The sequence below is a fragment of the Electrona antarctica genome, assembly GCF_951216825.1.
Source record: "Electrona antarctica genome assembly, chromosome: 16".
Taxonomy (NCBI): Eukaryota; Metazoa; Chordata; class Actinopteri; order Myctophiformes; family Myctophidae; genus Electrona; species Electrona antarctica.
The window spans coordinates 18201382-18225841 of NC_136797.1; the positions used below are offsets into that span (position 1 = coordinate 18201382).

The window sequence follows — 24460 nt, forward strand, 5'->3', positions numbered from 1 at the left end:
GGTCACATAGAGGGATAGCTCCCCTGAGTCAGCTTGGTTTACTAAACTTGAGGACGTGTGTGTGTGTGTGTGTGTGTGTGTGTGTGTGTGTGTGTGTGTGTGTGTGTGTGTGTGTGTGTGTGCGTGTGCGTGCTTGTCCCTGGGGAGGACAGTAATTCAACAGTAGTGGCCTTGGCTAAAGGTTATTATCTAATGGGATCAAGATGTTTTGCATCTAAATATACTGGACGGTGCACACGCACGCACGCACACACGTGCACGCGCACAGTCCGCACACACACACTGTGAAGATCATGATGCAAGTGTACATTCTGAGTCTTTTTGTTGAATGTGTTCCGAGTTATGTTTTAATGTTCTTGCTCTCCGGGCGCCGCCTACGCCCGTGCTCCGCGGCCGCGATATGTCACCGACCCTATGTTCTCAACCCAGCTCCGTGGGTTCCCTTTCCGTGATGCGCTGGCCCGAGAATATATTATACACGCACGGACAGCGGACACATGACATTCACTGAGACACACACACTCGGATCGCACTACGACACACACGCATGGCACAGAGAAGCGACAACAACACAGAGCGTGTGATGTCAGATGCGAGCGTGCCGCAGTTACGCAAGATTTGTCCGATGTCTTCCTAGGCGATATTTAATAAAATGTATAGCTCGTCCGATGTCGTCCTTAGCAGGGAAACTGTTTTAATAGTCTGGTACTAGACCCATACTGACCTAGGAGGCGTACGATGTTGGGGTGGTCAAACTCAGCCATGAGTGCCGCCTCTCTCTGGAAGTCGTTCTGCATGTCTGAAGAGGCCTCTTCTTTCAGCATCTTCACAGCCACCATGGTGAAGGGCTCAATGGTCAGCAGGCCTGGAGCACTGCGCGCAACACACACACACACACACACACACGCTCAAATGTCTCGTATAGGAAGGAACACATGTAAGAATGAGGACACGCACGCACGCACGCAGCCACACACACACACACACACAGTGTGGCCATTTGCCTTGGAAGAAGAGTCTGTGTGTGTGTGTGCGTGTGCGTGTGATCTTCCCAGGGGTGTCTATATACTGCAACATTCCGGTAGCAGCATGGGGATTAGCAGCTAGGCGGAGTGACATGTGGAAGAGGATCATCGTGGATTCACTGTACAGGTGCTTCTCTTAAAAAGAACACTGCTGCCTGTAATACGCTGCACTACATTGTAATACTCCATAATACATGGTAATACATGCACTGTGATCTTTATATCCCTCAACAATCTTCCCTTTCTCTTTGTTTTCAATCCAGTGTTGCATCATCGTTCTGGCCTTCTTGTCAGCAGCCAATGAACAAAGAAGCTTGGCTAAACCAAAACACCACTGCTGTGACCAGTGTGGAAGACACTTCACTAAAATGTCCAGACTCAAAACCCACCAGAGAGTTCACACTGGAGAGAAACCCTACGAATGTGACCAGTGTGGAAAGCAGATGTCCAGCCTTAAAGAGGAATGCCACTCATTTTCAACATTGAACTATGCCATTAATATAACTAAGAGTTGTGTGGAAATAATAAAAATGGTATGGTCCGAATGTGCACGTGCACACTAGAAAAAGCGCGTCCCTCGATTCATGAGCCAAGTACCCAAATGGCTACTTCGCAACAGGTTTACTAGTGAGTGCGCAAATGCTTCCTCACTCCTTGCATACATGGTGAGCAACACAGGATTTTTGGCTTCAGTATAGCCGCTGCATGCCGCCAGCATCATGTCTGCATGCAACAATGCCTCAGCCACCGTCGAAGAAGAGACAGATACTGTACTACTTGTTCAAAGCAAACGTTTAAGATTTAAGATCATACCAGTGTGGGAACAACTTTAAAAGTCCTACACCATGAATTTCTACTTCTCCCATTGTTTTTGCTTTTTGGGCTCACCTATGTGTGTTCTCTCCCCACAAATACCCAATTTTCATTCATTCTCATTCTCATTCTCATTCTCATTCTCATTCTCATTCTCTCTCTCTCTCTCTCCCTCCCTCTCTCACCGGGCTTGGAACACCCGTCCGAAGGCCCCCTCCCCTATGTCTCGGACATATTGGATGTTGTTGCGAGGGTACTCCAGGGCCAGCAGCTTGGAGTTGAGCAGCAGGGGGACCCTCTGGTACATGGGGTTGGGGTGCAGGCGGTCCAGGAGAAGCTCTGAGGGCAGGGTGGTCAGCGTGGGGATCTCCATCGCCCTGCAGGGGATCAATACGTGTTTATGTGGAATTGGTTGATTTGCATGTCCTGCAGGACCCTTCAAAATGACCCCATCTACAGTAAGAGGTGTGTGATAAACGCACCACCAACCACTCAAAAGATAAACGCACCACCAACTAAAACTCGAGCCCAAACTCAAGCGTACAGCCACGCACGAACGCACACACACATACCACCTCACCTCTTCCTGCTCCTCAAGTGCTTCAGGTGTTTGCGGCAGCCGAGGATGATGATGGTGAGGAAGGCGGAGGCGGCCAGGACGGAGAGCAGGATGATGATGACAGACATGGAGTAGGCTGGAGACACGGCCAGCGCCGTGGTGGGGAGGTGGGGGGCCGCCTGGCGGGGGGGGTACCACGACGAGGACGAGGTCTCTGCCTTCACCACTGGAACACACACACACACACACACACACACACACACACACACACACACACACACACACACACACACACACACACACACACACAGTTAAACCATTAAGACCTTCGAAAGTATCTGTGTCGCCTTAGCTTTTAACCACATTAACTCACTCTGCGCCAAGAACGCCTTTTCCTCATTAACTCGCTCCACATTAACTTTTTAATTTTTTTCACCCAGTGCCAATTATCTAATGTAATCCTGGGCGCTACACTTCCTCTGCCAACCTGGGGGGGCAGCGGACTGACCTCATGCCTCCTATGTATGAGGAGTCCAAGCTGCTTCTTTTCACCTGACAGGGGGGAATTTCCCTGGCCGGACGTAGCGCGTGGAAGGAACATGTTATTCCGACCAGTTCCTTTCCCCTCCATCAGGCGCCCCGGCTGGCCAGGGGGAGGTAGTTTTAGAGACCAGGATTACTACATGTTTTTGTGAGGGTACCTACCCTAAGGGACACGGGTAGAACATGCAAACTCCACACAGAAAGGCCCTTTCGCCAACCCCACCTCGGGTTCACTCTATTTTCTAATGGTGCTCAGCGCAGAGATCACCTTTTCACGGCTTTTTTTAATATCAATTGATTACGGTGATCAACTGTGTCCTATACGTGCTCATAACACTCCGGCTCCGGTGCGGAGAAGAGGGAAAAAAATGGAAATGTAGACCCCAAAAAAAAGAATATGTAGGCCTACACATTTCCATGCTGTATTGATTTTGGTACCTATAGGAGAGATAACAGGCCAAACTCTAATAGAGTATGCACATGCATGATTTTCTCATCAGGACACGCCCCCCTCATCTAGACTGAGTGGCAAAACATTGAGCAGCATGTGTTGGAGTTTGGAGTTTGGAAGCGCTCATTGGAAATCACCCAACCGCCCTGCGTACCACCTGTTTCTAAATGTCACATAATGCAGGAGGCAGCAAAATGTTGTGTTATTGAAAACAAGCACTTCCAAAGTCCAAACTCTGACACAGCTCATAATGTTTCTATGGTGGATTTTTATGAAACAAAAACTTTGCAGATAGAAAGAGGATAATTCAAGCTTTTCGTACAGCTGCAATGTTGGTGAGTTTAACATTGTTTAAAGCAATCAGACAGGACTTTTCTGTTAGGATGAATGGGCTGTCAAGGCCAGAAAGTAGTTTTTTTCCACTCAGTGGGCGTTCCTGCATAACTTCCAGGTACGATGATGTCACACGCATACCCTCTATTGCAGGGGTGCCCACGCTTTTTTGACTTGAGAGCTACTTTAAAAATGACCAGCTCAACAAGATCTACCCACCGAATACCATTGCTGAAAATAGTCATGGAATAGGTAGCGTTTTTTTATTTAATTTGTAATGCTACCGACGTTTGTGCACAACAACGCTCTTGAAACGATAAGATAGTGCATTGTGGGTTTGAGGGCGTGCATACTTAGTTTAGACTAGTCATTGGTTAGACATGGGTTAAAAATAATTTTAATTCAAGTGGCAGATGCAAAAAATATATATTTTTAAAATATTCTTTAGGGGCATGTCATGCGATCTACCTGCACAGCCTTTGTGATCTACTGGTAGATTGCGATTCGCGATCTACCTTTTGGGCACCCCTGCTCTATTCTGTATTCTTGTACATTTGCAGAATTAGCTTTCTCGTACTGCTCTGGTGTGTATTCCAGAGGGAGGCTGACATATACAACGTGACTCAGTAGACTACACGGACTACTTCTGCATTCCCGTGCGATGACATATGCGTCGGCCAATCGCCGGGAAGCCGATTCGGCTTCGTCATGTGAACTTGTAGATCGGCTATTTTCACTACTTCTTAAACATTTGTTTTCTAATTTATGGAGTTTCTTTGATTTTTGTCTTCGATTTCTTCATGAAATTACTGAAAACACGCGCACGCACGCACACACAGACATACCCATCTCCTCCCCACACCGAGGCACAGAGCAGTATTCCCAGCGTACGTTGGGATCGGAGGTGTAGCACCAGGGCTTGTCACTGGTTCCTCCAGGGTTCCTGCAGTGATTCTCTGAGGTCTTCAGCTCTGGAATCACCTCCACGGAGAGCCGATGCTGATGAGGAGACTAGACGACAAGAAATAGCAATTATTATTATTATTATTATTATTAGCAGCAACATTATTAGCAGTATTGGTATTAGTTCCGATCGGATCGGGTGATCGGAAATCGGCTCCGATCACATGATTTTCAAAAGATTAGAATCAGGGAGAAAAGATAATTGAATGCCACAGACGAAAAACAGTCTAAGTCCACACTATTTATCCATAATGTATAAATGATAGATAAGGGGTAAGGACAACGAGGCCTTTTCGTGGAGGGGTCAGAATGAAATTTGGACTTCTTAGACTGTTTGTCGTCTGTGATACTCAATTGTCTAATGTAAATCTCAAAGAAACATGTATACGCAATGAGATTTTCTAAAAACTGTTGTGTTTATGCTAGTTGTTTTCCTTCTGGTCCCAGTCAGAGATCATCAAACACAGACTAGTAACACTCAGAGGAGTGAAAGACACCTATTATGAAAACAAAGGAAATGCAACCCCCGCTATGCATGATGTCATAGGTGTCTGTAGTACTCTCTCTGAATGAGAGAGATACTCTAAGAGTTGTAACTTGACTTCAGTTCTATAAGCTGTAGAACTGTATTCAATCTAATTAACCAATACATGATTATTGCCATGATTCTATGCTTTCATATCGTCATTCTAATAAAATTATAGTCACATTTTGCCTTTCAATAATTGAAAGGCAACACAACAGACTACACTAGAGTGACATACATTAGGATATTTGCTATTGTGATATGGCATAAGTGTTATATAAAAATATAAAGATCGGATCGGGAAAGATCGGTATCGGTATGTCTCAAAATCGGATCGGGAGCAAAAAAACGTGATCAGGACATCCCTAGTATTAGTAATAGTAATAATAGTAGTAACAGTGATAGTAGAATGTATTTAAATAAAGAAATATATATATTTCTCCCTTTGGAGGACGAGAAACTATCAATCAATCAATCAATCAATCAATCAAGCAATCGTCATGTGTCAGTGTTCAGCCAGTAGAGTTCTGATCTATAGTACTGTGTCTCATGTTCACACAGTGGTGGAAAAAGTACAAAAAATGTTTACTTAAGTAAAAATACTGCAATATAGAACTGCTTCAGTTTGTTAAAAGTAAAAGTGTGCGGAATTCAAAAAATGACTTGAGTAAAAGTACAAAAGTATTGGTATCAAAATGTACCAAAAGTAGAAAGTATAGATCAAGGTACTCTTTATGCAGAATCTCTCATTTAAAGTTTTCAAATGTATAAACATCTTTTGAAAATAGCAGATCTACAAGCTAACAATGCGTCGTGAGCTTGTAGATCGTCTATTTTCAAATGACCAAAAATATATATGGCTGAAGTGGTTAATGTTATGTAGGTTTTGTAATAATGATCAAAATCTACAAAGTAACTAGCAACTAAATTAATGTAGTGGAGTAGAAGTCTTGGCAATTGGAAATACTCAAGTAAAGTACAAATACCTCAAAATTGTACTTAAGTACAGTACTATACGTAGTTACTTTACACCACTGCGTTCAGACATCAGTCCATATAATACCGTACAGCCAAAGCAAAAAAGCAAAGTTACTATATTTTTTAGGGTAACTGGACTAAGCATCAGATACTTGTTTACAGCCAGGCCCTGCTCATAGAACATTTCATGGTAGTGGTTCAATGCCTTGCTCAAGGGCACTTCAGCGGTGGTAATTTTAACGTGCCGGTCCGGGGATACGAACTGGCCAACTCAAACAACCAACATCTGGTGTCTCCATGTTTCACACAAAGCCGTGAGAGAGTCCTTCACAGTGTCCCAGACAGTGGCAGTGTTAAAAGTAAAACGGCTTTCATTAAAACATTTAAAAGGAGTGTAACAAGAGGCCCTTTTCCTCTAGCAACACCCTCCGTTTATATTATTACTATGAAACAACAGCCTGCTCTATGTCTACTTATTTTAAGTGATCTTCACTGTGTTCCTTTACGCTGTTTGGCCCCTTCAACTCATGTACGTATGTGTGGTATATATTGCATGGCATTGTGGAATGTGTTGTTCATTATTGTTGAAAGTCTAGGTCCTTAAATCACCAAAATGGGCTCAACCTCACCTGCATTGAGGTCCTTACTACAATATGGAATGCATTTTATGAAATGTGTTTTAAATCACGTTGACATTATAGAAAAAGTAAACTAAACCTCCGCTCATCCGAAAAAAGAAAAAAAGAAAGAAAAAAATCTCAGTTGGTGGTGGAGCTGAACACTCACTAACTCCATGCAACTTTGCCAGTTCTTTTAAATCACTTTGACATTATATATAAGATCTCAGGAGCGCAGTATCCTGAGATCGCAGTTACCCCCGTTAACCATCAGGGGATTCATGCAGGCATCACATGCATCTTCTTCATGCGCTCAGCGGGTTGACGACGCATCGCATTTGGAATGTCAAGCTTCGCGGCTTCAGTCCCTCTAGCCCTCATAACGTATTTACACATTCAATGTAGCGACCTTTTTGGATATAGGAATGCCCAGAGAGGGGTGATGCTCTTGGATTCTTATCCAGGCCTCCCGCAGTATGTGCTTTATGGACGGTGTCTTTGCAAACACCGGGGTCAGTGGCTTATGCCTAATTTATGCTCTGTGAGGGACACTCCGTCTGGCATTGCTGTCAAACAACTGTGTAGCATGCCAAAAGAATAACTGATTTACAAGCACACCACTCTGTTCTTGAAACTGCAAATGTAGGGAGCTTGTATGGAAAAAAAAGACACTCACCCACTCTTTCACACCTGTAAACCTGTGACAATTAGCCGCAGGTGTTTTGTTACAAAAAAATCACACCCGTGTGAACTGAGTGGTGCAACTACACATTTATTGTTATAGTTACTGTACATTAGAACCAGGAAAGCATCTGTGTCATAAGTACTCTCCGCATGAATTCAGTCTCAACAGTGTCATTTGAAGGTGATGTCAGTGACGTCACATACTAACCATAGCAACCATGCTCGTTTTTTTGGTTGCTAACCATAGCAACCATGCTCGTTTTTTTGGTACGAACAAACACGGGTACACGGGTACAAAGCCAGTTGTTGGAGTGGTTTGCACCACTCAAAAAGGGGGGGGGGGGATCACACCTGTGTGAAGTGAGGGGCACTCTTATCATCATACATCATCTCATTCTGGCCAATCACGATTTGCGTCCCCACTTTTCCGTCTTCCCTTTCTGCCCTCACTTTTATCTTAAATATGTTACTTTGCTCAGCCAATCAAATCATCACTATGGGGTGATCAGCCAATCACAAGCCAATGTTTGTGTTTACACAAACCCGGAAAGCTGGGCATAGGAGGGACTAGCGCCCCAAAAAAGAAAAAAAGAAATGGGCGAACGAGCCATGAAATCTGGTCTAGGGGTGAACCTTGAATTTACTTAACCAATTACAGTGCAGAGGGGCGTTGCTCCAAATTTGGTGATGTCAGTGTTCTACGCTGTGTTCTACCGGGGAGGGGAGGAGGAGGGGGGAAGGGGCGGGCGCATAGATCGGACGGTGGACCAATACATAGGATCCAAATTTGAATCCGCCCCTCTAGACCAAAAATCACACTGGCTATGTGACAATAAAGTTGAATCTGAATCTGAATACAGAGTTCCAGACCTGCTGTGTCATCATACACAATTGCCCTCTTGCAGGTGGTTCCCGACACCCTAGAATGGAATTGGAGATTAAGCTGTCTAGGGTTCGATTGTATAAGCATCAGCTGTAATAAGCAGGTATATACATATAATGGGTGCTTTGACAGTACACCATAAATAAGTGTCACAGGTTTGAGCCTGGGACAACAGTCAAATCCTCAGTGTCGAATGTATACGTAACATGTATGACTCTGATGTAACCAAATGGACCCGTAAGGAAGGACGGGTCAAAAAGGCATGGGTCCATTTGGTTGCGTATACACTCTCAGAGAAATGGATACATTTAACACTGAGGATTTGACTGCGCACTGCACTGCCTGCCAAGTCAAATATGAAACACCTGTTTATGTTATTCAGTTCTCTGGTCGAGATTTAACCTAGAGCTTGCCAGAGCTTTGCAAGGCTTTAGCTGCTCTTGTATGCAGCAATATCCAGGGTGTTAATCACACTCCCAGAGATAAATTGCTGTGCATTGAAGCTGAAATGTGGCTAATGTAATTGTATCACAGGAAATCACATTTTATATAGATTTTATTATTGTAAAACAACTTGATATACAGTACTGTGTGTATTCCATGTATGGTGGCATGCTGCTAGACAAATAAATACTGTTGGACTATGTATACACATGGTACTCTGAGGGACTTGAGGTGAAAGCACCCATCAAAACATTGTTAACTATTTAAATACAACCGGTGTGTGTGTTTGTGTGTGTGTGTGTGTGTGTGTGTGTGTGTGTGTGTGTGTGTGTGTGTGTGTGTGTGTGTGTGTGTGTGTGTGTGTGTGTGTGTGTGCGTGCATGCGTGCGTGTGTGCGTGCATGAGTGCATGCGTGCGTGTGTGAAAGGCCAGATACCATCTGGCTCATGAAAGTGAGGGCTATGATGACTTTGGAACGATATAAAGGCTTCCTAAGTCATACCCTAGCCTTTATGGGGTATAAGTGTCCACACGGAGACCTTTGAAAAGCTCTTCTGGGGCTACCTGGCAAAAGCCTTGCATGGTTCCAAGCATGTGTGTCGATGCATGCGCGAGTGTGTGCAATGTTACGTGCTATATAAATGTTGGTCAAATAGATAGCCCTATGCTTTCAACCCAACAGCCAGTGCGTGGTGGAAAAAGTATTCATGTTTTTTTACTTAAGTAAAAGGATCAATACTGCAATGTAGAAATACTTTGTTCCAAGTTGGAAAAACACAAAAGTATAGGCATAAAAATGTACTTGTAGTACCAAAAGAAAAAGTACACATTGTGCAGAATAAGAGTCTCAGTTAAACATTTTCAAATGTATAATCCAGTAGTCTAGGAGTCTGCTGCTGCTATCCCGAGCCTACGCTGCTAATAATCAATAATAATCTAAATCTACAAAGTAACTAGTACTAAAGTTTTAAATACATGTAGTGGAGTAAAAGTACAATATTTGGATCTGAGATGTAGTGGAGTAGAAGTCAAAGTATTGGAAATACTCAAGTAAACTACAAACACCTCAACATTGTACTTAAGTACAGTACTTTCCACCACTGCCAACAGTATTGGCTGGACACGAACTTGGCCTTGTGTTTTGTCAGCTAGGGTATTGGTCCATTATTCGTATGCGTTACACACAAGAATGACCCGAAATACAAGGTCCCATGTGAACACAATTAAAAGCCAGCAGGTTGCAATGGACTATGTCACAATTTCATAGGACTGTGTGCGTGCATATGACACAGTATTCTGAAGCTGACATACTGTACAGTATGACATGAAGTAAAAACATGTGTTAAAAGACTGAGTGGGTATGTGAATGTGCTGTGCCTGTTTGTCAATGTATTTAAACAAATAACACTCACTGTGCTGCAGCTCCGTGGGGGAGAGATGCATGGTTCTGCTTTTCACGTGGTTCGAGGCTTACTTCACCCCAGGACCACTAATTTAGATGAATGAATACAAACTGACATACACTGACAAGGTGAATGGTTCAGCTGAATCATGGCAAAATGATTCAACATAATAGTTTTTTAGTGAAAAAACTGAAAGATATCTTACGAGAACACCAGTAGTATCTGAAACAGCACTGCTGTGCACAGGACACTGATCAGGCTGCTATGGTACACATGAAGAATTAATCTAAAAAAACAGTGGGGGATTGTATACACAATACATATTTTTTTGTATTTTCCTAAGATCATTTTTGGACATTTTTATAACATATTTAGATAGGAGACATGTGACTCGAACCCGGGTCCTCGCAAATCACAAGCAGAGCATGTGGCCGGTGCACTAGCTGTCTGCACAGCCAGGCACCCCATGGGCCTTCAGTTCCGTCCCTGCAGGACTCATACATGTGGAATAATTTACATTCACAATAAAAACATTGGCCTAGATAGAAACATCTGCAATATGAGGCACGGAGGGGGAGGTGAGCGATGACTTTTGGATCAAGGATTTCTGACCCAAAGAGCCGATCCACGCGAGCCGTTCCACGCGCGCGCGCATGCACGCCCGCACACGCACACGCACACGCACACACACACACACACACAGAGAGAGAGCTTTGGACTTGACAACGGGCCCACTGACTTAATGCACTATTGAGTGGAGCAAATATTAGGAACACCTGCTCCTCTCCGCAACATTGCCTACGTTTGGGGAAACCGAGTGAAAGTCAGTCAGCCAGTCATGTAGGCATCATGTACTGTACGTAGATGAGAGGGAAGTGGATTATAGAGGCACGTTTGATCTGGCCTAAAAATATTTGCTAGTAAAATTTAAAAAAAAAAGTAAAATATATACTTAGCTTGCAGAGCTGATTTAGTCTGTAGTCACGTGGTCGAGTGGCAAGACTTTCCTGATTGGCTGGCCTCTAAGCCAATGGGACACTAGACCCACGGCCAGGGATGCTCCAAAATTTTTGGGACCGACCCTGATCACCGATAGTTTTTCTCATGATCGGCCGATACCGATCTCGTGCGTAAGGAGAAAACTTGAACATTTCCAAATGTATTATTATGTCAAAACCCAAATCAAAACTGTTCCTGTGTGTGGGGAGGAAGGGGAGAATGTTTAGGCCTGTGACTTTTATACCATATAAATGGTATAAAAGATCGGTTTCTCCAGATAGGATTGCCGATCACAGATAGGGTAAATTGCCGATCACCGATCGAGTCATTTGGAGTGAATATCGGCCGATCACCGTTCGGTGTCCGATTGATCGGAGCATCTCTTACCACGGCCAATTTGCCACGGTAAGAAGTGGACACGCATCTGCATTAAATAAATACAAAACAGGGGGAGAAAGCAGTTGTGTTTTCAACCTTAAAGCACATCTGTGTACCAGTAGTGCCAATTCCTTTTCCAAGCGGATATCGGAAGGAGGGGGAAAAAGCTTTAGGCCTGCTGAGATCAGAGTGAGAGCGCTGCGCATCACACTGGCCTACAACTCCTGACTAACAACAACTCCAGCAGACATCATCATTCTAATAATCATGCTATTGTTAGATTTCCTAAAAGGAAATGAAGGCTTATAGTGTGCTATCCTTGAAAGTAAATCATATCATCTATTCTACTGTACCTACAGTGCTGTCCAGTGTCGATTTCGTCGACTATAACTACGGCACAAAAATGTTCGGCTACCTTTTTTCACTGACAAAGAATTTATAAAAACGAGGTAAAAACTAAGCAATGTGACTAAAACTAAGACTAAAAATATACTGACAATTTGACTAAAATGTTAGGGAGGGAATAGTGGAGGAGTTATTTTGTGTTTGGTTACGCTCAGGTATTGCACTCTGAAAATAGCAGATCTACAAGATCTACAAGCTCAGCTTGTAGTTTGGCTATTTTCAGCATGCAGTGTAAAACCAGCCATTACGACACCACCATGTTTTGTTGACAAAATAAACTGCAGATTTAGTAGACTAAAATCATATGATATTTAGTCGACTAAAACTTGACTAAACAAAAACTTTTCAGATGACTTTTCAATTGTATTCAAAAGAAAAAGACTAAATCAAGTAACAATCAAATCAAATCTGGTGCATTCAGAAAACTGCGTAATAGCTTTCATTTGCCTTATAGTTGCATGTCGGCAATGCATTCTCGGGTCTGAATCACTCTTCAAAATTGTACTAGTGTGACTGATCTAGGCCAGGTACAGTACGGTAATGCCTGATTTATTCTGATCTAGGCCAGGTACAGTACGGTAATGCCTGATTTATTCTGATCTAGGCCAGGTACAGTACGGTAATGCCTGATTTATTCTGATCTAGGCCAGGTACAGTACGGTAATGCCTGATTTATTCTGATCTAGGCCAGGTACAGTACGGTAATGCCTGATTTATTCTGATCTAGGCCAGGTACAGTACGGTATTATTCTTGGTTGCGTGCAGTGTTGCACACCGGAAATAATAGATCTACAAGTTCAAGATCTACATGGTGCGACACGTTGTACACACACACACACACACACACACACACACACACACACACACACACACACACACACACACACACACACACACACACACACACACACACACACACACACACACACACACACACACACACACACACACACACACACACACACACACACACACACACACAGGCGGCTCAGGGGTAGAGTTCCCGGATGGTAACCGCAAGGTCGCCAGTTCGAACCCGGGCTCCCCCAGAGTTAGTGTCGAAGTGTCCTTGAGCAAGACACTGAACCCCTAATTGCTCCTGATGTGCTGGTTGGTACCTTGCATGGTTTCTGCCGCCATTGGTGTTTGAATGTGTGTGTGAATGTAATGCACAATCTATGTAAAGCGCCTTGGATAAAGGCGCTATATAAATGCACCATTTACCATTTACACACACACACACACACACACACACACACACACACACACACACACACAAAAGAGTGATTCATGTTTTTAAATGATGGTTGATTGAGACAATGGAAACCATTAAGTTGATAGTGATCCTGGTGTTGGTGATGCGTGTGTATGTGCATGCGTACATGCATGTGTGTTTGTGTCTGTGTACAGTACACGTGTACATAAGTGAGAACAGAAGGACAGACAGACAGACAGACTGTGTGTGTGTGTGTGTGTGTGTGTGTGTGTGTGTGTGTGTGTGTGTGTGTGTGTGTGTGTGTGTGTGTGAGTGCGTGCGTGCGTGCGTGCGTGCGTGCGTGCTGGTGATAGAGCTTGTGCAGCATGCGTGTGAAGACTAATTGTTTCCAGAGGCAGGATGTGACACGCTGAGCCCCTCCCTCTCTGCTGACCTAGCAGCACACATGCACACACGCGCGCAAGCACACGCACACACAGCACCCCAAAAGCCCCTTCATGTTTTTTATGGTTCTGTGCCATGAGAGGGTGTGTTGTGCTGAACTCTCACTGCTCTCCTGTGCAATACTGTGTGTGTGTGTGTGTGTGTGTGTGTGTGTGTGTGTGTGTGTTGGATTATTTAATAGCCACTTGGACGGGAGCCCTTAATGAGATTCAGATACTATGAAAATAGGCTGCAGAGACTCTCCTCTCTCGTCCTCTATCTCCAGAGAGAGAGAGAGAGAGAGAGAGAGAGAGAGAGAGAGCGAGAGAGAGAGAGAGAGAGAGAGCGAGAGAGAGAGAGAGAGAGAGAGAGAGAGAGAGAGAGAGAGAGAGAGAGAGAGAGAGAGAGAGAGAACTGGTGTTCTCCAGCATGCAGACCAACCACCTGTCCTCCACATCAGTGGTTCCAAAACCTTTTCATGTCAAGGACCCGTAAATTGACACTAATCAGCCCGCGGACCCCCCATTTAAAATAAGAGAAGATTTGTACAGCTCTAGCAGAGATTCTCAACCTGTTTAATTTAAAGGACCCCCCCCCCAGTTTCACATGCATTTGTCTACGGACTACGGACTAATGCATTTAATGGCATTTCTATCTCTGGGACCCCCAATTTTTATTGTAAAATCACTGTTAATTTAAAGGGACACTTCACCCTTTTTGCTAAAAAATATATGTTAATGATGTTTAGGAGCTTTAGAACACTTTCCTGGGGGTCTTTGTGTCTGTAATATGTGGTTTTAGATATTTTAGATTGTAGCAGTGAGCCCAGTGTCTCTGATGTCATGGACACTGGGCTCAATTACTTCCTGGACTACATGTTGTCTCAGTAAGACCAAGGACTGTCTAAAGAGGACGAGACGCGAAGACCGTACGGGCGACGCCATGTTGCTTATGGTGCTCCATGGAAGGAAAGAAACATGCGCAATGGGCTATATGCAGCCAACACTTCCGCGTTCAGCTTCCTTGGTCTGAACTGCGCATGTTTCTTTCCTTCCATGGAGCACCATAAGCAACATGGCGTCGCCCGTACGGTCTTCGCGTCTCGTCCTCTTTAGACAGTCCTTGAGTAAGACAGCCATCCCCCTATCCACAAGGAGGAGCAGTGCACCAAAGTATTATGGGAATTGTAGTCCAGGAAGGAAGTGAGCCCAGTGTCCATGACATCAGAGACACTGCATGGGCTCACTGCTACAATCTAAAATATCTAAAACCACATATTACACACATAAAGACCCCCAGGAAAGTGTTCTAAAGCTTCTAAACGTCATTAACATATATTTTTTTGGCAAAAAGGGTGAAGTGTCCCTTTAACTCTGAGAGGGTACAAATGGAACCAAATGGACCCGTTAGGGTCCCTTGTACTATGTAAACTCTTAATTTCTTCATTTCCATTTTCCAGCCATTCGTTCTGAATGACTGCTTTGAACTGATGGTGTCCTGTACACATCACTGCTTCCCAGTGGGTTAGGACCCAGATTTAATCTAAATACGTTCTCACGGAATAACCTGTTGAGTCGGACCACAGACAGTAGAACAAGCACACCATGCCGCCCAGGCTGCTTCCCACTCTGCAGTCTGCAATACTCATTCTTGAACTACAGTTGGGTGCCACCGATATTGTCCCTTATCATTTGACCCATTTAGGCCTGACCTCAAAATTTAAAAAATCCTTATAAATCCTCCAGTTTTCTGAAATAAATATTTTCACGATTTTTCAAAAATAGCAGACCTACAAGCTCGTAGCGCGCCACTCGGTGGCGCGCTATGAGTTTGTAGATCTGCTATTTTTCAATAGCTAAATTATAACAATGTTTAAAACACCAAAAGGGGTTCCCGCCCAAAATGGGTTAACTGTCCTTTTGCGCAGATCACGCAAACCTCAGCAAAAAGAAAAGGACAATATCGATGGCCTCCAACTGTATATAGCATGTTGAATTACAAATACGGTAAACTTGTCATGCCTATATCTGCAGCATTTTTCTCCTGGACACTCTTTCTGACCTGAATATAACTGGGACAACAGGTGGTGTTGCTCCAACCTGGAGGACCATGGCCTTGGAAAAGTTTGCTTTCATCCCCCCTATAACTTCTAACTCACTGACATTGAAGAGGGTATCACTGCATGCCTGTCTCACTGACATTGAAGAGGGCATCACTGCATGCCTGTCTCACTGCCACACAGGTTGAAGAGGGCATCACTGCATGCCTGTCTCACTGACATTGAAGAGGGCATCACTGCATGCCTGTCTCACTGCCACACAGGTTGAAGAGGGCATCACTGCATGCCTGTCTCACTGACATTGGACGTCTTTCCCTCCTCCTCAAGCTGATCACACACAAGACTGAGATTCTTCCCTGGAAAGTCCTGCCCTCTGCGGGATCTTTCCATTTACATGGAAAACACCCAAACGTTGGCTCCTGATCCAACGACTTTGCGTAACACTGTGAAATGCACTCTATGTGCAAGTGTGTGTGTGTGTGGACATTTGCGTACGCACAAACACACAGAGTCAGTACCTGTTGGCTCCATGACTGGCAAGGTATTCCAGAGCTGGTCATGTTCATTCTGCCTTGGTAGAAGCGTCCCCGGTCGTTGTAACAGGTGGCTGTCGAGAGATTTATGGATTAATTACTTACATAAATGTAAGTAGGCGTTTGATTTTCAAAAAAAAAAAAGAAACCTGGGCGAGCCCAGAAAAAAAGGTGGCATATAGGAGACAGGAGTGGGAGTGAATAACAGTGCAGAGGGGCGTCAACAGTGCAGAGGGGCGTCACTCCAAATTTGGTGATGTCAGTGTTCTCCACTGCATTCTATACTGGTAATAAAGGGAACATTAGCAAAATGTGTGGCAAATCTGCAAGAAAATGCGTCTACTATCACCTATCAATTTGTTCCAATTTGTTTCCCTTGGGAAACTTTGTGACAGCTGCTGAAAGTTGGGGTACCATTGCTTTAAGTAGCATGTCAAACTAGGGCGTTTTCTGAATTATGAATCCATTGCAAGCATTACTTTTAATAGTTTTGCAAGAAAAACACTCCTTGGGCTAAATTCGGACATAGCCATTTACTTGACCTCATCACATTTGTGAGTTATTTTTCGTGTTTCCCAAGGGAGTTTGGTTGGAACAAATTGAGAGGTGATAGTAGACACCTTTATGAACACATTTGTGAAGAAAGCTATAGTGGTAAGCATTTTTCTTTTACAGATCTGCCACACATTTCGCTAACTTTCCCTAACTATGGGAGGGGAGGAGGAGGGGAGCGGGGGAGGGGAGGCGGGCTCATTGGTTGGTGAACCAATAGGAAGTCAGCGTCGGTTTCCAGCGCTTGTTTGTTCCACCCCTCTATGCCCAGAAAAGCACAGAGCTCTTTCAGGCTATGTGTATACAGTATATGTGGAGTTTGGGTGCAAATTATTGAAATGAGACTTACTTGTGACTTGATCTTCCTTGATATCTGGAATATATAAAAAAGTTAGTTTTTATTTGTTGACGAAATTGTCAGTATATTTAGTCTTGGTTTCAGTCATCATAGCTTAGTTTTCATTTAGTTTCCATTTAGTTTTCGTCAGTGAAAAAATGTAGTCGACGAACATTTTTCGTCTCAGTTTTAGTCGACATTTAGTCTCAGTTTTAATCAACACTGCCCAGTACGTGCCGCACAACGCGCCGCAAGGCCCGCGACCAAGCTGAGCTACTCATACGCCGTCTAACGCAGAGTTGCCGGTGTCCGGGATCGAACCCATGACCTTGTGGTCGAAAGGCGACACCCGGACACAAAATAACTTTTGTAACAATATTATGGAATGAAAATACACCGAGCATGATCTTCCGTAGCCTAAATATTTAGTTAGGGAGGAAGTATTGTTGAATATGGAAAACAAACACAAAGCATTCTTATGTACTTCCTTGTTTTGTACTGGATGTAGTGAAACGGAATGCTGATTCACTCTGGCTACAGTCAGGAAGTCTAATGTGGATGAACGAGATTGCATTACAGTGAAAACATGCAGTCTTGACATATAAAATGCACGCACGCGCGCGCACACGCACGCGCGCGCACACGCACACGCACACACACACACACACACACACACACACACACACACACACACACACACACACACACACACACACACACACACACACACACACACTTTCACCAACTCTCTCCAGTCTCTCACACCTCCAGCAGCAGCAGCTGTGGGTTTTGGCTCAGGCCAGCCACAGACTCCCAGTGACCTCACCACCAGTATGCAGTGACCATCATCTCCACTCCAGTAACAGACCCTCCCTCTATACCTCCTGGATTTAAACTGACGCACGTTTCTGGACACTTCCTTCCTCTGCTGTTAATGCTGATGGGGAAACCAGTGGCTGTGTGTGTGTGTGTGTGTGTGTGTGTGTGTGTGTGTGTGTGTGTGCGTGCGTGCGTGCGTGCTTGCACTGGTATATGAGGCTTCATTTTGGCTTTCAGAAATGCTCTTGAGAGTCATATCTTCCGAACACAGCTCCCTGTTCAATGCTATAGTTTCTCTTTTTTCTCATGATCTATCTCGCTGCTGTGTTATTTTATTGTGAAGTGGCATTCTGTTGTGGTTTCTTTGTTGAAGTTAGGGTTTTATTTTATTTTGAAATAACATCCTAGACCTAGCGTTTCCAGATGTACTGTGACTGTCTTGGCTCACCCATCCTTTGATGTTCGTCACCTGTGTCTTGTTAGTCTCAGCCAATCCTGTTCATCATTTTCATCTCTGCTGCATTGGCTCCTAGTTTCCTTACTGTATCTCCTAGTGTTTTCCTTGTTCATTTGTAAATACAGTATTAACACCTTGCTTGCTTTTGAAATACCCAGCCTCTGTCCTGCTTGGCTCCTATTCTCCTGAAGCACACATGACACACACTATGTGTGTAACAGATTAAATACCTGCAGCAATGTGGGAAAATCAAAGTCCGTACTATTTTATGAATTTGAAAATACTGTATAACGTCTGTATAACTTCTAACTAATGAAGTCAATGACAATGAAAGAAGTTGAAACAGTGACAGCACACTGGGTCAGGTTGGTTTGGTTTGCTACTGCAACATCAGCAGGTGTTCAATTAGTATTTTCAGTCAGTACAGCAAAAACATGTAGCCTACTGGAATGGACAGGAAACAATGCACAGCGTGAGTCAAACCAACGCCCGTCGCCCAGAGACATATGATGTTAACCACCAACCAACCACACTGTTTTCACTCAGCCATGAAGAAGCCTGCAGTGGTGGAAAGTAGCTACAGTATAAGTACATTTACTCAAGTACTGTACCATTTTGAGGTATTTTTTATTTACTTTTTACTTTATTGGAGGTAAATATTGTACTTTTACTCCTGCTACTACAATTATTCGAAAACATTATTTACTAGTTACATTGTAGATATGATTATTGTTACAAAACATACAAAGCCCACTTCCGCCCTACGTATATTTCGGCCATTTGAAAATAGCCGATCTTAGCTCATAATACGAGCTTGTAGATCAGCTATTTCTATTTTATATATCTTATAGATACATTTGAAAACTTGCAAAATTGAGCATACTTTGAGCATACTTTCTACTTTTCACACATTAAGCACATGATACCAATACTTTAGTATTTTACTAAAGTCAATTTTGAATTCCGGACTTTTACTTAAACAGAGTATTTATACATTGCAGTATTGATACTTTTACATGTAAAACATGTGAATACTTTTTCCACACCTGGAAGCCTGTGCGTGCGGTCTCATACTTACCAATGAAAGGGACGTGTGTACAAGAGTCTGGGTCTGTAGTGAGGCTTGGTAAAGCCTGGCAGTTGGGCAGCAACAGGCTAGGGGCCCCGGCCCCGGCCCGGGCCCCAGAGCTGTAAAACCCTGTCTGGGATGCGCTGCTACCCTCCATGACGAGCCACTCCTTATGACAGTACAGCTCTTTCACAGCCAGACAATGCTCTCTGTAGCAGGGAGAAGAATGAACACAGGGGTGGACACATAGGGAAGATTATAGGGACCATTCATTGAGTAGAAGGAATGGGGAAAATAACTCATTGGTTGGCCAATTACCAAAATACATTTAAATACAGATTAAGTTATATCCTATTGAGTGTGTGTGTGCGTGTGCGTGCAAAATTGGTCATGTTTTTTATTGTGGGGCCATGCACAGACTTTTGGGAGTATATAGGGCAGGTGCCCACCCAGTCAAGCAAGTGTACATACAGTACTTGCTAATAATAATGATTAACAATGGAAGCTAGCGAGTTCACACTTACAAGATAAACGTGCGAGCCATGTCCTCAAACCAGACTTAACACCCACATGTCTCAGAAATGCTGAGGAAGGTCTGGGGCTGTTTCCCTCTGCTGCCATGCGTTATTAAAAGGGTTACTGTACATACTTATTTGCGAGTGCTGACGACTTCGTTTGCTATTTAATTTTTTGCCTTTTGGTTGGGCACCCATAATAAGACATTTAAGTTGAGCAAGCAAGGTTTCTTTTGCTAAAACCAGACTTATCAGGAGGGGAAAACAAAACAACCTGGCCTAGACTTTGTATTGAATGACTGAAGGGCGGAGCACAGCTGTGGTTTGGCAACTTACTGTATGTACATGTGGGCATAAAAAGGGGACTTTCTCCTATGAAGGCAACCGGTGTTCGACCCCTGCTTGGCTTATATATGTTTGTATTTTATATTTATAATTCTATTATTTTATCTGTTTTACTTAACTTTAACTTGAAAACACTTTCAAATTCTGTTTTTAAAGTTACTTTATAACAAAGCATGTACTGTTGATGTAGAATGCAGTGTGTTGCATTCTACATCTACACTAATCTCTAACTATAGCTTACAGGACACATACCTGCAGACGGGTTTGGGTGCAGGCCCTAACCCAGAAGGGTTACAGTCGGGGAACGCAAGGTGACAGAGAAGTGAGCGCGCCGTGGGGCCACAGAGCATGCTCAGTCCGTCCAGCTCCGCCCACCAGCTCTGAACCAGAAACTCCTGCACGTCCTCGGGGTCAGAATGGGAGGAGTTGAAGAAAACCAGCGAGTCGTCGCGTAGGATGCCACGGCACACTTGACCTCGGTACGCGCTGCAGTAGCCGGCGCTGCCCTTGTAGAGTCTGTGAGAAGTAAGAAGACTCGCACTGTCATTTTCTACTCGCCGTCTCTCCCATCGTGCATGTGCAGGAGAAAAGGAGCACAACAGGAAGATGCAACGATATCAAGACACAATGTAAAAACACAGACAGTTAAATAAAAAGGTAAACATAACAGCACGATAGTTGTTGTTGCAACAATTATCCAAGTGAATGTTGAGGCTTGTCTGTCTGTCTGTCTGTCTGTCTGTCTGTCTGTCTGTCTGTCTGTCTGTCTGTCTGTCTGTCTCTCCCTCCTAGCCAGCATGTCTCTGGTCCTTCCTGCTTGCTAGTTTACATCTGCTTGTCTACACATCTGTTTATCTATCCGTGTGGCAGCCCGCATGTGTGTGACTGCCTGCCTTTGTTTCTTCTTATCTGCTTCTTTTGTCTTTCCAACACACGTTCTGTCTGTCTGTCTGTCTGTCTGTCTGTCTGTCTGTCTGTCTGTCTGTCTGTCTGTCTGTCTGTCTGTCTGTCTGTCTGTCTGTCTGTCTGTCTGTCTGTCTGTCTGTCTGTCTGTCTGTCTGTCTGTCTGTCTGTCTGTCTGTCTGTCTGTCTGTCTGTCTTGTCTGTCTGTCATTCCACCATCTTGCTCTTTGCATTTCCATGTACTAGTAGTATCTGTCAGTCTTCAGTCTGTCTGTCTGTCTGGCTATGCCTGATTACATTTCTGTCCACCTACATCTTCCGTGTCTGTCTGCCTGCTCGCCCGTTTGACCCCATCTGTCTCTCTGCCTGCCTGTCTATTTCTGCCCGACTGTCTATGTGTGTGTTTTTTTTCCTTGACTGCCTGCCTTTCAGCGTGACATCTTGTCAGCCTGTCCATCCGGCAAACTCCCAGAAGTGCTCAAGCGTCTTATCTGTATATTATACAGTACGTCTGTCTGTCTGTCAGCCTGTCCCCCCTGCTTGTCAGCCCTCACACCAGCATTACATGAGTGCATGTCGCTGTGTCTGCGTGTGCACACATATGTCTGTGTGTGTGTGTGTGTGTGTGTGTGTGTGTGTGTGTGTGTGTGTGTGTGTGTGTGTGTGTGTGTGTGTGTGTGTGTGCGTGTGTGTGTGTGCACGCGCAGGGGGGATCAATGATATTGCACTACACATCAATCTCTTTAAAGTATTTTTGAGTTGAATCAAAAAATGAATTTCCCGTCTGTCTGTCTGTCTGTCTGTCTGCTCTCATCCTCGTAATACTGTATCGTAACACTGACAAAGTCCAGATGTTGCCTTCAAAAGAGTTCAGATGAAACCATCAAACCTGACCTGTCAGTCAAGCTCCAATCTCCCCAGTAGTACACCCCCCCCCCCCCCCCATCTTTGTTATATAGTCCAGATGTGGCCACAAGGCTAAAAAGGAGGTTCACATCAAACCCATCTTGACCTGTGCCTGTTGCTTACACACTGTTGTGCAGTGGTGGAAAGTATTTAAGTATATTTACTTAACTGCTGTACTTAAGTACAATGATGAGGTATTTGTTTACTTTACTTGAGTAATTCCAATTTCCAATACTTTGACTTCTACGCCACTACATCTCAGATCCAAGTGTCCACTTATTTGAAAACTTTAGTTTAATTTTGATTAAACATACAGTACATTAACCGGTATACATTTTGGCCATTTGAAAATAGCCGATCTACAAGCTTCATGGTGTGCTGTCAAATGAGATACGTGTGTACAGTATGCCCAGTATACGTCTATACGTCATGCCACTTGCATTTTCAGGCTTGGAAATCTACGGAGATTATGGTGCAATAACTATAATACGTGTGGAGATGGTTTTCATTGAACTTTCAATGAACATCCATGTGTATGCAGCCTCTCTCTCTCTCTCTCACACACATATTGTAGTACAGATGTGGATATTTGGTTGCTTTGGAGTTGCACAGAGTTCAAGCCCAACTAACATATGGCTGACAGAGGGACAGCGCCTAGCCTCCCTGTGTTGGCACAGTGACAGGTTTATTGACAGAGCCAAAAGGCTCCTTGTCTTGAGAAGCCCCCAGGGATGTGGCGGTGCTTACTGTAGCTCCCTCAAAGAGCACACAAATGTTTTGTCACCTACATGTTTAATGTAGTGTCGGTATAGTGTGTGGTCTGTGTGAGGGTTGGGGACCTCTAGTGGTCAATGAATGAATTCAGACACTAACTGGCAGTTTGACTCCTGGAACAACCTGAGTCTGGTTACGGGCTGTAGGCCTGTTGTGTATAGGGCAAAGGTTCCCAAACCTTTCATATTTGAACTCCCCACCCCCCCACACTGCGAGTCATTGTGAGCTTGCAGATCGTCTATTTTCACAATATTTGCCTCTTTTTTTACGTACTAGTTTGCCAATTTGGTAAGCTAATAAGTCCTCAAATGGTCACTTTAGAAATGTGCAGATGGGATGATCACTTTCACTGTCTTTTTTGTCGGCTAAACTTCAATAAACAGATTGTTGGGGGGAAAAAGTGCATATACCCTGTATCCACTTATACTGTTGGTTTGTTTACTGTTGAGTCATAAAACACTATTGTACATTTTAAGCTGAATATCTGGGGACCCCCCAAAATAATTTGGGTAGACCAATGGGGGTCCCAACCGCCAGTTTGGGAACCACTGGTGTAGGGGAAACAAATGTATTGCTGTCCAAAATATGTTCGTGATTTGTCCTGTCGCACTCCCTTCCCCTTTTCCAAATCCCCAGGATGGGAACCCCTTTCGGGGTCCTTGTTGCTATGTACATGCTATTGTATCTACCGGCCTCAGTCCTAAATGGGTTAAAATAATAGCAATGTAACAAGACAACATAGGAGGTTTGGAACTTATCCAATCGCAGAGTTGATGTGATTTGAACTGATTAGACGTCATACAGGAAAAACAAGTTACATCATGTTTATCGAAGAAGCGTCAAGGATACACAGGAACACAGGAAAGTCTTATGGACTTATTTCCACTGCCGGTCCTTGGTCTGAGAAAGATGTGATGGTGTTATCTGTTATAGTGATTCCACTGTACTCCCAGAGAAAGATGATTTGACTGTACTAGTGTACTCCCACCTATACTCACTGGGTTTGCATGCTGTCCTACTGTACAGTTGGGTGCCACCGATATTGTCCCTTGTCATTTGTCATTTGACCCATTTAGGCCTGACCTCAACATTTAAAAAAAATCCTTCTAAATCCTCCAGTTTTCTGAAATAAATATTTTCACGATTTTTCAAAAATAGCAGACCTACAAGCTCATAGCTCATAGCTCATAGCGCGCCACTCGGTGGCGCGCTATGAGCTTGTAGATCTGCTATTTTTCAATAGCTAAATTATAACAATGTTTAAAACACCAAAAGGGGTTCTGGACAAAAACTGTCCTTTTGCGCAGATCACGCAAACCTCAGCAAAAAGAAAAGGACAATATCGATGGCCTCCAACTGTATACTCACTGGGTTTGCATGCTGTCCTACTGTATGTCAGTGCACTCTAACCATGGCTTGGTCTCAACACATCTCCAGATGCACAGTATATGTGATAGATTTCCAAAGAAAACAAACAATGACTGTATTTGTTTTCCCTGTATCCCAGCAGGGTAATGGCTGAAACCATTATGTCAATTTGGAATATAT

General features: G+C 43.9%; 1 protein-coding gene across 1 annotated transcript in view; it reads right to left on the reverse strand.

Moving 5' to 3' along the window:
* The window catches only part of musk (muscle, skeletal, receptor tyrosine kinase), a 47216-nt gene that overhangs the window by 2506 nt on the left and 20250 nt on the right, over positions 1-24460 (reverse strand). Inside the window, exons 8-15 of the mRNA XM_079523671.1 lie at positions 20582-20879; positions 19479-19678; positions 17137-17160; positions 16221-16309; positions 4570-4735; positions 2419-2623; positions 2024-2215; positions 725-873 (exon numbers count right to left, since the gene is read on the reverse strand). Of these exons, the coding sequence (XP_079379797.1) occupies positions 725-873; positions 2024-2215; positions 2419-2623; positions 4570-4735; positions 16221-16309; positions 17137-17160; positions 19479-19678; positions 20582-20879 (1323 nt within the window). The remainder of the gene's footprint in view (positions 1-724; positions 874-2023; positions 2216-2418; positions 2624-4569; positions 4736-16220; positions 16310-17136; positions 17161-19478; positions 19679-20581; positions 20880-24460) is intronic.